Source organism: Lissotriton vulgaris, chromosome 6 (genome assembly GCF_964263255.1).
Source record: "Lissotriton vulgaris chromosome 6, aLisVul1.2, whole genome shotgun sequence".
Taxonomy (NCBI): Eukaryota; Metazoa; Chordata; class Amphibia; order Caudata; family Salamandridae; genus Lissotriton; species Lissotriton vulgaris.
The window spans coordinates 1,284,379,894-1,284,394,297 of NC_141694.1; the positions used below are offsets into that span (position 1 = coordinate 1,284,379,894).

Below are 14,404 nucleotides of genomic sequence, written 5' to 3' on the forward strand. Positions count from 1 at the left end.
TTTTTACCCCTACGCTATCCAACATTTTCCCTACTGTTGCACTGTTTGGAGTTGGAATAGTAATTGTATCCCCTCCTCTATCTAATACTTTCCCTACTGTTGCACTAACTGGAGTAGGAATAGTAATTTTAAGCCTTACGTTATCCAACACTTTCCCTACTGTTGCATTCCCTGTAGTGGGAATAGTCCTTTTTACCCTTATGCTATCCAACACTTTCCCTACTGTTGCACTCACTGGAGTGGGAATAGTAATTTTTCCCCTACACTTTCTAACACTTTCCCTATTGTTCCACTGTTTGGAGTTGGAATAGTAATTTTTACCCTTACGCTATCCAACACTTTCCCTACTGTTGCAATGACTGCAGTGGAAATACTAATTTTTACCCCTACTCTATCCATCACTTTCCCTACTGTTGCACTGTTGGGAGTTAGAAAAGTAATTTTATTCCCTCGCTATCTAATATATTTTTTGTATTATTTTATGTAATGTAGTATATAATTAATTAAAAAAAGATTAAAAATATATATATTTTAATATGTTATATATATTTATTACATTTTTATTTATATTATTGTTTTGTGTGTATGGATGTATTTATAATTTATAAGATTTTTTAAAAACAATTTATAAGTTATTAAAATTATTATTAAAAAAATATTAATTAGTATTATATATATATTATATATTATATGTGTGTTTAATTTATCTTTACAGTATATATATTTTACGTATAATTTTGAAGCATTTGAAAATATTTTAACTAAGTTTATTTTAATTATATGTTTTATTTACTTTATTTTACATTCTTTTTTTAACTTAAATAAAAAACGATATTTTTAACAACGATATTTTTGACATCGATATTTTTGTACTTACCATGATGTAGATAGGATGTCGATATTCTCGACTTCAATATTCTTGCATTGATATTTCTGTAGGTCGATATTCTGACTTTCGATAGTCTGTCAGTGATTCTTGCCAACACAGGCACCCTTGTACAATAGTGCAAGGGTCCCTGTTTTGTCAGCAGGATCGTTTATGTGCAAGAAGTGGCACCTTCCTGCACAAAAACAACCCTGGGAGGTTTTTTCCTCTTTGTATGTGTGCTGTGGAAAAAGGAAACAACGAGGAGAAATAAAGCTATTTCTCCTCATTGCGACTATCCTGGGAAGGCATAAGGTTTTTGTGCATGCCCAGGTTACATGGGTTTGTAAATATGGGGAAGAGTCAAAACCATAGGTGTTGCGTGGGAACACCCACGCAATGCCCATGGACCGCCTCTCTAGCACAGAGTAAGGCAATGCAATGATTTACGCTGCGTTGTCTTACCCCAAATCTAAAAGGCCATTCACACCACCTAAAACAGCTTTGCGTGACCTCATAAATATAATTTAGTAGTTTGTGCTGACGGAGCCCCATAAAAAGTAATGAACCAGCAGCGCAAGGGGCTCCTAAATATGCCCCATAATTTGTGAATGTGCAGCAAATTAGTTTAATAGATCTTAAGGTTCTTTACAGGACATAGTGGGTGACTCTGTACCAGTGTGCTGAAAGGCTTGGAAAGGGTTGTATGATTGAAGCACGCATGGTTAAACCAGGCATGCCTCTACCACGCTGCCCCAACAACAAATACATTTTAACAACACATTCTTTTACCACGTATGCCTTTAACATGCAATTTCGTGGTAAAGGCATGATTGGTAAAGGGACATGAGTGGTAAAGATCCCACCCCAGGCCCCCTTCCCTGCCTGAGTCCTAAAACCCGGCCTCACATACTAAGAACTACCCAAACCCCTGACTCACCCTTGAGCCCTAAAATTGCCCCTCGCCCTGAAAACTGCCCCTTCCCCTTGAGCCCTAAATCTTGCCCCCACATCCTTAAATGCCCCTAACCCAGCCCCCACCGTAAGCCCTAAAAGTACCTGAGCTATGAAAACTATCCCTTCCCTCCCCATCACACCCTAAGAAATGACCCCTACGTCATAAAAACTACCCGGACCAAAGCTCCCCACCCTTAAATGTAAAAACTGTCCCCCCCCTTCAATCTATACAGACTCCCCTGCCCGATAAGCAACCCCAACAAATCCTGAGCCCTAAAAACTACACCACCCATAAAAACTATGCCACCCCCACAAAACCCGCCCCAGCCCCACTTACCAGACTGCATCCTCTCCCGATCCTTCTCTTCCTGTGCTCGCCTGCCCGTGCATCTAGACCGCGCACTGCTTTAACTAAACATATGTTTGGTTAAGGCATATGAGTGGTTTAGGCAGGTATAGTTCCGCTTGTAGGGAAACGGCACGCATGGCTCAGACTTAGTTGTAAAGGCTGTTTTCCCTCAGGAAGCTGGAAGCATGGATTCAAACAGGATTCGTTTCTGCACCAACAACCAGTGTAGTTGCTTCAGTTGGTCAGACATAGAATACCAATAGAATAACTTAAGCACCAGTCTTACTACTGCATTTTGGCTACCTGCAGTTTGCTAATCAGTTATTTTGGTAAACCCAAGTAGACCCTGTGGCCCTAGCCCTGCCTTGGAGTGATCAGTGCAAGGACTACTGTTTTTGAGCCTCTAGAGGCAGGAAATCCCAACATTTCCTTAATGATTTTATGAGAGAGTAGCACATACCTGACACCACTACGATCTGATGACAGAAAGTCAGGTCTCTGTGAAACCTGAACATTTTTTTTTACCACAGAGGTAGAAAATGGGTGGGGGAGGGGAGATTTGGTGCAAGTCTATCAGGCTACCAGTGTGTGGTGAAAAAGGTGTAATTTCAATTGAACAACAGGTTTGCCGTTTTATTGGTATTGCATTTTAGGTGGTTACTATTGATCCAGTAAATAAACTTGGGTGAGACATGAGTTCAAATTCAGTTCTGACCCTGCAGAGTATATATCTAAGGACAGTATCAGTTGGGTGTCATCCAAATAAACAGTGGCAGCTCTTCTGCAAAGGCGGAGAAGCGTCACCCAATTGCTTTTGAGCAGTGAAAAATGAACTAAAATGATAATAGCAAAGGTTAACATCATTTTAGTTTTCCTCATTTACTTCCTACAGTGAGCCAAGGGCAGGGCTGTCCCTTCATGTCGACACAGCCGCAGGAAGGAGCAGGAGTGGTGGCATTGCTTCAAGTGCACATGACGGTTTGGCCAACCTTCTAAACCCGGCCAAACAATCATGCGCACTTAGATCTCTCCACCTGACCTGTGCTTTACAGCCGGGTGGAGAACAAGCAGAGGATCATAGTCCCTTAGTGAGCGCCTAACTATGGCGCTCATACCAATCAGGGGGCTGCTCTCATGCTGGATAATACCAGCATGAAAGCAGCATCTGGATTGGTGTAGGGGACCCTGTGGCATGTCGGGAGTTGAAGAGCAGAGGCCAGAAGATTACCAACACTGCAAAATATAGGATTAAGCATTATTTTTTTAATTATTCCCCCGCTGCCCCACCACGTAACTGCATCAGCAGCCACCACTGTGCATGAGAAATGACTGTGATCTCAAAAGATTTAATGAGGCAGACCATGGGATTATATACATATTGCACAGGTTTGGGCTTAAAGATGAGCACTGAGGGACCCCATATTAAAGCAGTCTGTTTCCTGAACAGAATTGTCTGACCATGACTGACTGTTTTCTGTTGGCGAGAAAGGATTGGAGCCATCTCAAAGCGCAGCTGCAAATCCCCAGCCACATCACATGTGACACAATGTGGAACGCCACCGACAGAGCCAACAAGATCAAGTCGACATTCAAACCCTTGTCTAAAGTTATAAATACTTTATTGTTTGATTAGTTAAAATATTACAATTCATATAAAAAGCTTGAAAACATTATTCAGACATTTTTCCCTCAGCTGCTCCCATCAAATTCAATTAAAGTAGGGCAATAGCACTATTAGATAGAAGTTCTCTTCCAGAACAAGATAACCTTTGCTTGTGTGCAAACAAGAGGTAGCATTGTATTAATAAATACATTTAATAAAAGTAAAAGTCCCTTCTAAAAAATGAGGTAGCCACCAAACTGGAGTAAGTGCAAGGTAGTGCGAAACGGACTACATGTTCCTGGGCCAGTGAAAAGTCAGAGAGTGTTACAGAGCTGGGGAACTTAGGACTGTAGTATCAGACAATTCGACCATAGATTGATACATGGATTCTCTAAATCGGATTTAGCTTAATCTGTGTTATGGTGCCACAGACTTTATGTAAAATTCAAAGTTGCAGTGGTCAATACCAAAACGTCTAAAGTTATTTGAATCTGAATCTTCCAGAAGAGTTGACTCGGTGCAGAAGTCAGGTCTGAAGCCTGACGGGGAGGCGTGAAGAAGATTGAACTGATCAAGATGTTGTGCATTTAATCTGATTTGTCGTTCAGCAATAGCAAATCTGATTAAATATCCTCCATGCGCTGAGTGGGACTTCACAGGAACATGAGCTGAATAACAGGGCTTGACACTTTAACAAGAATCATTTTTAGGTCTCGCCTTGCGCATGCGCTGCATAGGCAAAAGAGACCTTTAGCTATCGGTTTGGCTTTTCAGCCAAACACGTGCACGTGTTCCATTGCCTTCAATGGCATAGAGTGCACATCTGGTGATTGCCTTGCGGGAGCAAGCGTCAGGGCCATATGGTATCAATTATTGCCGCTGGCTCCCGCAAGGGAATCGGCAAGCCCCCCTCCCCCTGCTGCAGCGTGAGGCACGCGTGCGCTTTTGCTCTCACTCACATTCAGTGAGTGAGAGTTCCTTTAAGAAAAAAGGTTATTCCCCTATATCCACTGTGCCCACCCTAGATGGCTCAAGGTTGACTCTCTCTTTATTTTAACACTGTGAATGAGGATTGTAAGTCATGACCTCCATTTCCCTCTTCCTTCTCTCTCCTGATTTTTACTTTGTATAAATATACACACACACTCACATCAATCATTGTTGTTTAACATACAAATATTAAAGATGAAAAATATAACACTTGATTTCAGCTTTTATTTTTCAATTTATTAAAAAAATACTTTTCACACGAATTCAGCAGTTTTCACATTGTTTTTCATTTACAGATGTTGTTCTCATACAGGAGTAGCTAGTATATCTTTCAAATGCACCAGTTCTGCACTTTTTTCCCAGAGCATCCTTGCAGTTTGGTCATCTTCAGCCTTTGCGGCTGGCTGTTTTTCTTTTAAGCCATCAAAGTATTTGCCAGATATGCCTTCCATCTCCTCTGCCACAGCAAGGTATATGGTTGGTTGAGCTGCTTGCTTAGGAGATTTTACTAATACCCAAAACAACGGACCTGAAAAAAATATAAAAATGGTACGTTCATGTACTAATCATTTGATATTACAGTACTGACATTTCCAGCAATTCAACATGTAACTGCAGCTCCCAAAACTAGTGATGTTTTATAGATAATAGTAAAAAGGGGCGACGCATGACTATATTTTTCCTTGCTGTATTCCTATCTAAAGGAAATAATGTGAGCTAAATGTTCAACATTTAAATCTCACAGCTTTCCCCTGTGCACATAAACTAATACATTGGACAGAAGACTCTGGGATGTGGAAGAAAGTATATCACGTTACAAAAACAGGTCTCTGTCTGCACGGCAACTTTGTAAGAAATAATAAAAATCCGAACAATTTGCTTTTTTTCTAGGAAAAATAACATGAATTACAGTTGTGCAGAATATATTAAAACCTACAGAATTTATTTTAAAGTTACTACTAAACTTGCCCTATTTAACCAAGGTACAAATTCATGATATAGGAAGAGCCCACTAAAGGCTTGCACCCTAGGTCATTTATTGCTACATTTATAAAGTGTACTGTAAAGCAAATGACAAGGCAACTGTCATTGCTTAGTATATAGAGCTCAGGTACTCTAACTCTTCACAGATAAGGACCCTGTTGACAGATATGGACTTTGAATATGGAAAACAATTGTCAAAGGAGGACATGATACACTACTGACTTTGGAGAATGTATTTATTAAAGGTTTTAACCTAATTGATCTAAGTCATGAAATTTGTACTCAAACGTACCCTCATCTGTTGAAAGCTGACCTTTGCATATTGTCTCACAGACAGCAGTGCCATTGGATATAGAGACCATGTTGTGCAAGAAAGGCCATTTGGTAGTATTTTGTCAGGTCTGATAACCTTGGCATAGTAATCCTCCAAAAGTTTTACCTTTACTCCTCCTGTATGCTTAATTTGTTTTTATTGGCTTTAGGACCATTCACACATTACCACTGCTAACCAGTGCTAAATTATTTATGCTTGCTCCCTAAAACATCGTAAAATTGTCTCACACCTAATTATCACCTATAATTTACTTAGGTCTACATTAAATGGTTCTAAATGTACACAGAACCTGTAAATCAGATGCTACTAGGGGCATGAAGCACTCATTATGCAAACCACTAGAGTAGCTTTTTAAACATGTATCAAGCCTGTAGTGCAGTTTTAAACTGTCATTTCAACCTGAAAAAAACCTTTTTCAAGGCCCACACCTTCCTTTGTAGTACATGTAAGTCAGCCCTTAGGTAGGTCCTAAAAACTCTAGGGCAGAGTGCGCTGTATTTAAAAAATAGGATGTGTGGGTTTAAGTTTTACATGTCTTGGTAATGAAAAACTCCTAAAGTTGTTCTTCACTACTGTAAGGACTATCTTTTCTATTGACTAACATGGGGCTAACTTACTTCATTTAATAGGTGATGAAGATTGATTGTGAGCAGATATAAATATGGTGTTTACACTCAAATGAATTGTAATTTTAAATCCTCTTTAGTGGTAAAGTCGGATTTTAAGTTACAATTGTGAAAATGCCAATTTTAGAAAGTTGGCATTGTCTTGTCTTTACCAGTTGTGCCATCTGGCAGTGTCCTAGGTCACATAACTGTGAATGGTTTTGCTATTGGGATTCGTGTATTCCTGCCAGACAGTGAGATAAAGGAAATTAGGTCTGGACAGTATAGCTCATACTGAGAGGATGGTTGGGGCCGGAGCTGTTTCAAGCCCCACTTACATTTCAAAAGGCTTTGCCTTCTGCACACAAACACACATGACACTAATCATTTGTCACCACAGACATCTTGGAGCCTTGACAGGCAAGAGAAGAACTTTCCAGAACGAAAATATAGAGTATTATAGCTAATCCTCACACTTTAAAGACTGGCACCCGGTAAAAAATGTTGACCTCGAGAACCACTCATCAGTACACTCCTGGTGATGCACACATTACAAGAGGAAGAACTGCCTGGTTCCCCAGAGGGCTTGCCTGCTGCTAGAGGCCTTCCTTGGTCCTCAGAGGACTCCCCTCCTTCTTGAGGCCTGACTAGTCCCTTGGAAGACTGTCCTTCCTGCTTGAGGCGTGTCTTGATCTCTGAGAATGAAGACTGGACCTGCGCAGTCCGTCACAGGCAACCTAAGTGACTCCAAGATTCAGTTGGCCGGTCTCCTGTTCTGAGCTACAGAAACACACCATGGTCCAGAGGCCTCTCTGCAACTGCCCACCGGACCCAACTGGACCTGCCTGATCCCTGCCAGAATACTTCTCTGATCCCAAGAAGTGCCTCCCCAGGACCTGGAGTCTTGTCGGGTATCAGCGTGCACTCTTCTACAAGAAAAGGTGCAATATTGAAGTTTTGAGCTCTTTGTACAGTGAATGGGCCCGTGCGAGTTGAGAGGCTGCCGCTCACAATGACAGCCAATGCAAAGCGGTGAACTTAAAGTTTTGTGCTACAGCGGCCTCCAATGAGGAACGGCAACGCGAGATCTGGACTTCCTGATACAGTAACGGCAGCCTGTGTTGACCGCAATCGTGACACTCCAGCAATAACCGTTTGCAACGCCCAACTGAATCTTTGCTCTATAGCGTCACCTTTTCACGACGCCAGGCCTGTTTTTCATGTTACAGCGATGACCATCCACGATGCACTCACTGCTCCTCGACTGCGAACGGAACACCTTTAGAAGGTTACTTTATCAACTGGACTCGTCAGGTCCAGGTATCGGCCTGTGTTTCATCAAGGTCAGCCTGAACTTGTGAATTTCCCTTAGTCTAGCACGACCGATGTGCATGAGTGGCACTTTGTAATTTTAGGTGCTATACTTACCTAAAACTTTGAAATGTAGTATCCCTAGTTCTGCTGATCAACCAGTCAATCAATCAGGGGTATCTTAAGCACAACTACTCACCTGCAAGGGTCAGAAGGCGCTGGGAGAAGGGCGGGTTGGGCAGCTCCTGGATGATCACAGTAATTCGTCAAAGAGCCAGGTCTTGAGGTGCCTCAAGAACTCAGGAAGTGTTAGTGTCTGTCGGAGGTGGAGAGGGATGGTGTTCCATGTTCTGGCCGTGAGGAGGGAGAAGGAACTGCCTCCTGTTCTGGCACTTTTGATGCATGGCACCGTTGCGCGGGAGAGTTGGTCTGAGCGGATGGATCTTTGGGGGGCGAGGAACGTGAAGGTGTGGTTTATGTAGGCAGGTTCGGCATTATGGAGGGATTTGTGGGTGTGGGTCAGGAGCTTGAAGGTGATTCTATTCTCGATGGGGAGCCAGGGTAGTGTCTGCAGGTGTTGTGTGATGTGGCAGTGGCGTAGCAGGTTGAGGACTAGTCTGGCGGTGGCGTTTTGGATGTTATGGAGTTTGCGGGTGAGGTTCTTGTATATCTCGGTGTACAGTGGGTTACCGTAGTCCAGTCTGCTGCTGATGACGGCGTGGGTGACAGGTTTCCCGTATTCAAGGGGAATCCTGTTGAAGGTCTTTCATAGGAGGTGGGGGGTGTGGAAGCAGGAGGAGGTGGCGATGTTGATTTGGCAGTCCTTTTTGAGTTCGGAGTCCAAGATGATTCTGAGTTTGCATGCGTGGTCAGAGGGGAAGGGTGGGATCCTGAGGGCGGGGGGCCACCAGGAGTCATTCCAGGATTTGGGGAGTGGGCTCATGATAACTTCGATTTTGTCGGTGCTTAATTGTAGGCAGCTGTTCTTCATCCACTTGACGACTGCTTCCATTCCTTCTCGAAAGTTGCATTTGGACATGTTGGGTTCGTTGAAAAGGGAGATGATGAGTTGGGTGTCGTCTGCTTACGATATGATGTTGAGTCCATGGGATCTGGCGATGAGAGCAAGCGAGGCCATGTAGATGTTCAAAAGGGTGGGGCTGATGGAGGATCCTTGGGGGGCTCCGCAGGTGGTCGGTGTAGGATCTGAGAGGAAGGGTGGGAGTCTGACCCACTGCGTTCTGCCGGAGAGGAATAAGTGGATCCAATCAAGGGCCTTGTTCTAGATCCCTTCGTCGGTGGGCTAGGGTTCGGAGGCAAACTGTGTTGAAGGCTGCTGAGAGGTCGAAGAGGTCGAGGGCTACAGTCTCTCCTCTGTTGAGGAGGGAGCGGATGTCGTCTGTCGTGGCGAGTAAGGTGGTTTCGGTGCTGTTGTTCTTCCTAAAGCCTGACTGGGAGGAGTCGAGGATGTTGTTTGCTTCCATGAAGAAGGCGAGCTGACTGTGGACGGCTTTTTCGATGATTTTCACTGGGTATGGGAGTAAGGATATCGGTCTGAAATTATTTGAGGTCGGTGGGGTACTCCAAGAGTTTTTTCAGGACTGGGTTGATCTCGGCGTGTTTCCAGTCATCAGGGAAGGAGGCAGTCTCGAAGGAGTGGTTGATGATTCTTTGCAGCTTGGGCGATTATGTCTGCGGATTTGTTGTAGATGTGGTAGCGGCAGGGATCCGTGGGGGCCCCGGAGTGGGTTGACTTCATAGTCTTCAGGGTGTCTTCAATGGTGAAAGGGGTCCAGCTATCTAGTGTCGGCTGTGTGGTGTGGGGTGCGTTCGGTGTCGGTTCTGTGTGCGGGTTGTCATAGATGTTCTTGATTTTGTAATGAAAGAAGGTACTGAGTCCGTTGCAGAGGTCTTGGGAGGGTGCGATGTCTGTTCACTCACTGTTGGGTAGGGCGAATTCTTGGATGATGCCCAAGAGTTCCTTGCTGTTGTGTGCATGGGCGGTGATTCTGTCTTGGAGCGCTTTCTTCCTTGTGTGTGTGATGAACTTGTGGTGGGCAGTGGTGGCTACTTTGAAGTTGTCGAGGTCAGCCGTGGTTTTGGAGTTCCTCCATAGTTTTTCGAGGCGTCTGCATGTACGTTTATATTCTCGGAGTTCAGTGGCGAACAAGCTGGCTCTCTTGGCGTGTGGTTTGAGGTTTGCTTATGGGGGGCGATGGTTTTGCCGCAGTCAGTGATCCAGTTGTGTAGGGTCTGTGTGACTGTGGTTGGGTCGTTGTCTGTGACTGTTGGAGTGGAGCTGCTGAGGGAGGCAGTAAGCTGGTCGTCAGTGGTCTTGTTCCAGTTCCTGCGTGGGAGCTGGCAATGGCATTTGCGGGTGATGTTTGATTTGAAGGTGAAGTGGACGCATTGATGGACATCCATGGGTGTTCGGAGGTGTGGCTGAAGGTGATGGAGTTTCCTGCTGTGAAGATGGGGTCGGGGGTGTGTCCTGCTGAGTGCATGGGTTCAGGTACGATCTGTTTTAGTCCGATGTTAAGGAGGGTGTCCAGGAGGGAGGAGGAGTTGGGGTCTTGGAGGTTGTCGAGGTGAAAGTTGAGGTATCCCAGCAAGGTGTAGTCAGAGAAGGTGATCGCTTGCGGGGTGCTGATGTCGGTGATGGAGTTGGAGAAAGGTGTTTGGGTTCCGGGGGTCTTTCCATGAGGATGCCTCTGATGGTGGTGGTCGGCTTGGTCTTTACCTTGAAGTGAAGGTGTTCCATCAGGCCTAGTGTAGGTGTAGGTGTAGGTGCTTAGTAGGAGGTTGGACTTGTGGGCGATGGCCCCCTCTGGGCCGGTCCTTCTGGGTGATCCTGTAGCCTTCCGGGATGGGGATTGCGATGTCGGGTCCTGAGGCGGCATTCATCCAGGTTTCTGTAAGGAAGGTGATGTCGGTGGAGGTGCTGTTGAGGAGGTCCCAGATTTCTGCGGTGTGTCTGTGGAGGGAGCAGACGTTGAGGAGGATTCACTGAAAGGTGTGGGTTGAGCTGTATCTTGGGTCACAGTGAAAGGGAAGGAGCAGCGGCAATGGTGCCAGGCGAAAGGTCTGTGGGTGTCAGTCGGTGAAGAGAGTTTGCAGCTGTTGTCCTGGCTAAAGCTGTGTGCGAGGAGGGCCAAGGAGCTGTAGCATTTGTGGGTAGGAGGGCCAGGGTCCTTAGCGCTGGTCGCAGTTGGGACGTGGATTGGCGTAGACAGACTTGCATTTGGCACGCCATTAAGTAAGGGTCGGGGAGGGCAGGTCAGCTGGGAGCAGGAACACGCGGAGCAGGAGCCACGAGTGCAGCAGTGGCGGGAAAAAGGAAGCACAAAAGAGGAAAAAAGGCAACTAAAAGGAAAAGTGTAAAACTAAAGAGGAATGCAATCGAAAAATGAAAGCAGGAGGCAAGAGATAAAAAAGAAGGCTGAAATCAGAGGAGAACAGCAGCAGGAGGGATGGGCTGAACAACGACTAGGATCTGAGCAGGGCACAGGGGCCTCGGATAGCGGTGGGTGTCGGCAGTGGAGGAACTCAAGGTGGAGCTGAGTGCTGGGAGAGCAATGTCCTGACCAGGAGTTCAGGGGTCTTACAGATTAGAGTTTTGTTGTTCTGGTATCACTTTAATTTATTTATTAAAATGTACACTATGCTTCTAAATTGGTTTGAGATTTTTCTTATGTTGTGTTTTCACTTTATTACTGTTAGTGTGCTGTAGAAATACTTTCATCTTTTCCTCTAAGTTGACTGCTTTGTGCACAGCTACCACAATGTTAATCACAAGTTAATTCAGTGACTTTTGTAGTTCATCCTGACAAGGAGTGTGGTTGTTGCTTGCTTAACCAATAAACCCAATTTCTTACACTTACCTAATGCAGTACTGGAAAATGTAGATTTATGCATTCCTGTATGTCTGCCAAGCTCAGTAGCAGCAACTCCTGGGTGAAGAGAATTTGCAGTAACTCTTGTGCCTGGAGAAAAAAGAACATTTTCAGATACAAAAATGAAAAATCGAACTAATTATTTGTAAGGTAGGAGTAAGACATTAGTGGATTTTGAATTATTCATCAAAGCTTCTCAAAATCCATCTGATCACCATCAAGGATACTGTCACACACCCAAATCACTCACAGACATACAACAGCCATTTCCCAAATGCTGAGCCTCGACAATTCTTTGCCCTCCCCACATGAATGGAATGCACAACCATACACCCATCCACTCAACATCATCTTACACACAGAAAGACATTTGTCAAGATGGTTAATACATATCTTCCCTTGTGGAGAAGTGTGGCTCAGGGGTTAGAGGCGGCAGACCCGGAAGCTGAGATCGGCCCTGGACCAGGGTTCAATTCCACGCCTCGGCGGGTCTTGGACTCAAAAATTCCACGGACTCGATAATTCTCGCTCCGGTGCCTTCTCGACTCACGGGTTCACACTCTGCGACTCTGGGCAATAGCTTGCTTAATCTCCACAACGGCCCCTCGCGGCGGGATGCCTGGCTTTCACCTTGTGGATACCCTGCCGGGGTTATCTCACAGGGGAATACCAGGACGGGTTCCCTAAGCAAGCGCCGGGAAACCCTTTGTGGGTAGCTGTGCGCTATATAAGCTCAAATACATTTACATTTACAAATACATTTACATTCCCTCTTAAGCAAAAAAATATACTTTGCTTCACTGTCCAAAGATATTTTCAGCCCTACATCACAATCATCCCACATTATAATCTTTAAATGTATTTGGTGTTCCATCACCCTACTCATAGACGTCTGCTCTGCTTGCCCTGGTTCACAATGCATCATGCCACGCTTAGAAACCTCTTCTAATAATATGACATGGTAGGTCATTCCAACTGGTAAATGGCAATAGGCCTAGTAATATATACTAAAGGTAACAATAATGCTGGTATGTAAAATTGTTGATACGTGTTATTTCTTTAAATAAAGTTATTTATCTGCTCTGATTAAAGCACAATTCATCGTAAACTTCCAAGAAATGCAATCACATGTAATAAAAGCAGTACTGCTGAACTAATGGATGCCAATGTTTGCCAATTGACTGCTCAGTAATAGATTCCAAATATTGGATGATTATTACTGCAATATTAAAAAACAATACTTTTTTGCTGGAAAGGTATACTGAAAATGATTTCTCAGCTGACAGGTATTTCTTACCCCATGGAACATTTTCAAGGTTTCAAACAATAAATATTATACAGAAAGTCAAAAATACACAATGCAAAATACAATATCACATATCAATCAATCAAACTAAACTTTAGTTAAAACAATGTAATCACAGTCATTCGTATGGCACTTGTGATGTTAGTCCAAAAAATATAGTAAGAAGTTAAATATGAATAAAAATGTAGACAAGACAGTTATTTAGGTTGTGAAGAAATGTTGTAAAAGTGTTGAAAGAAAACAGGCTCAAGTAATACTTATAAGTAGATAGTATACATGGTCCCCCTTGCTTAACAGAATAAAAGTTCAAGAAAGTTAAAAGTAACATCTGTGTACCCAAGACGTGAAAATATTCGTTTAAGAAAAGAAAGCAAAACATTTTCAAAAGAGCACAAGATAGAGAGAGCAAACAGAACGAAAAAAAATAAAGGTGGAAAAATTCCTAAGAATTTGCGTGATGTTGGTGTAGAATGCCAAAGTAGCTGGACTTGGATGGTAATAGTGTGAGATAAAATGAGTAAAAGAAATAACGGAAGTAAAAAGCTGCAAATACATTCTATGGAAATTTAACTAGAGGCAAATATCTGAAAAGAAAGTATTTTAAATATAAAAACAAAAATTCATTAAGATATTGTAAAAGTGAAAGGAGCTAGAAGTAAGGACAAAGTAGGACTATATTATATCCCTTATAAATTAGTAAGTGGGAACATTGTGAATGATGAAACCTAATCCAACTTATCAGCAAAGAGAATTGGTAGTAGCCGGTTGCGAATTTAAAAAATATGAAATACGTATATCTTGTAGCTGAAATTGCTGCGACCCCTGAGATTGATTGCCCTTCGCAGGATATACCTGCTAGAACGTCAGTGACTACCCCATTAATTGCCATACCCTTGATTACGAAGGAAAGGCTGACAGCTCTCTTGGGTCGGGTCAAATCGGGCTCCCAGGCAGACCCGTGCCCACCAGAAGTGTTCAAACTAGCACTGCCTGGTATAGAGGAAGACGTGTTGAGCCTCTTGAATACATCCTTACAAATAGGACAAGTACCGTCCTCCTTCAAGGAGGCCCGGCTGACTCCCCTGCTGAAAAAAACAGGGGCGGATGTGAAATGCCTGAAAAATCTCAGGCCTATATCTCAGTTGCCGTTCTTGGCGAAGGTGGTGGAGCAACATGTACTCACCATCCTATCGGAACATCTGGATAG

The 14,404-nt window shown here is 43.7% G+C and overlaps 1 protein-coding gene across 1 annotated transcript in view; it reads right to left on the minus strand.

The window, feature by feature from the left end:
• Window positions 1–3,776: 3,776 nt before the first annotated feature.
• Window positions 3,777–14,404, minus strand: part of RDH13 (retinol dehydrogenase 13) — a 122,389-nt gene continuing 111,761 nt past the window's right edge. Inside the window, exons 6-7 of the mRNA XM_086927417.1 lie at window positions 11,880–11,981; window positions 3,777–5,293 (exon numbers count right to left, since the gene is read on the minus strand). Coding sequence (XP_086783543.1) covers window positions 5,070–5,293; window positions 11,880–11,981 — 326 coding nt within the window. The 3' untranslated portion in view covers window positions 3,777–5,069. The remainder of the gene's footprint in view (window positions 5,294–11,879; window positions 11,982–14,404) is intronic.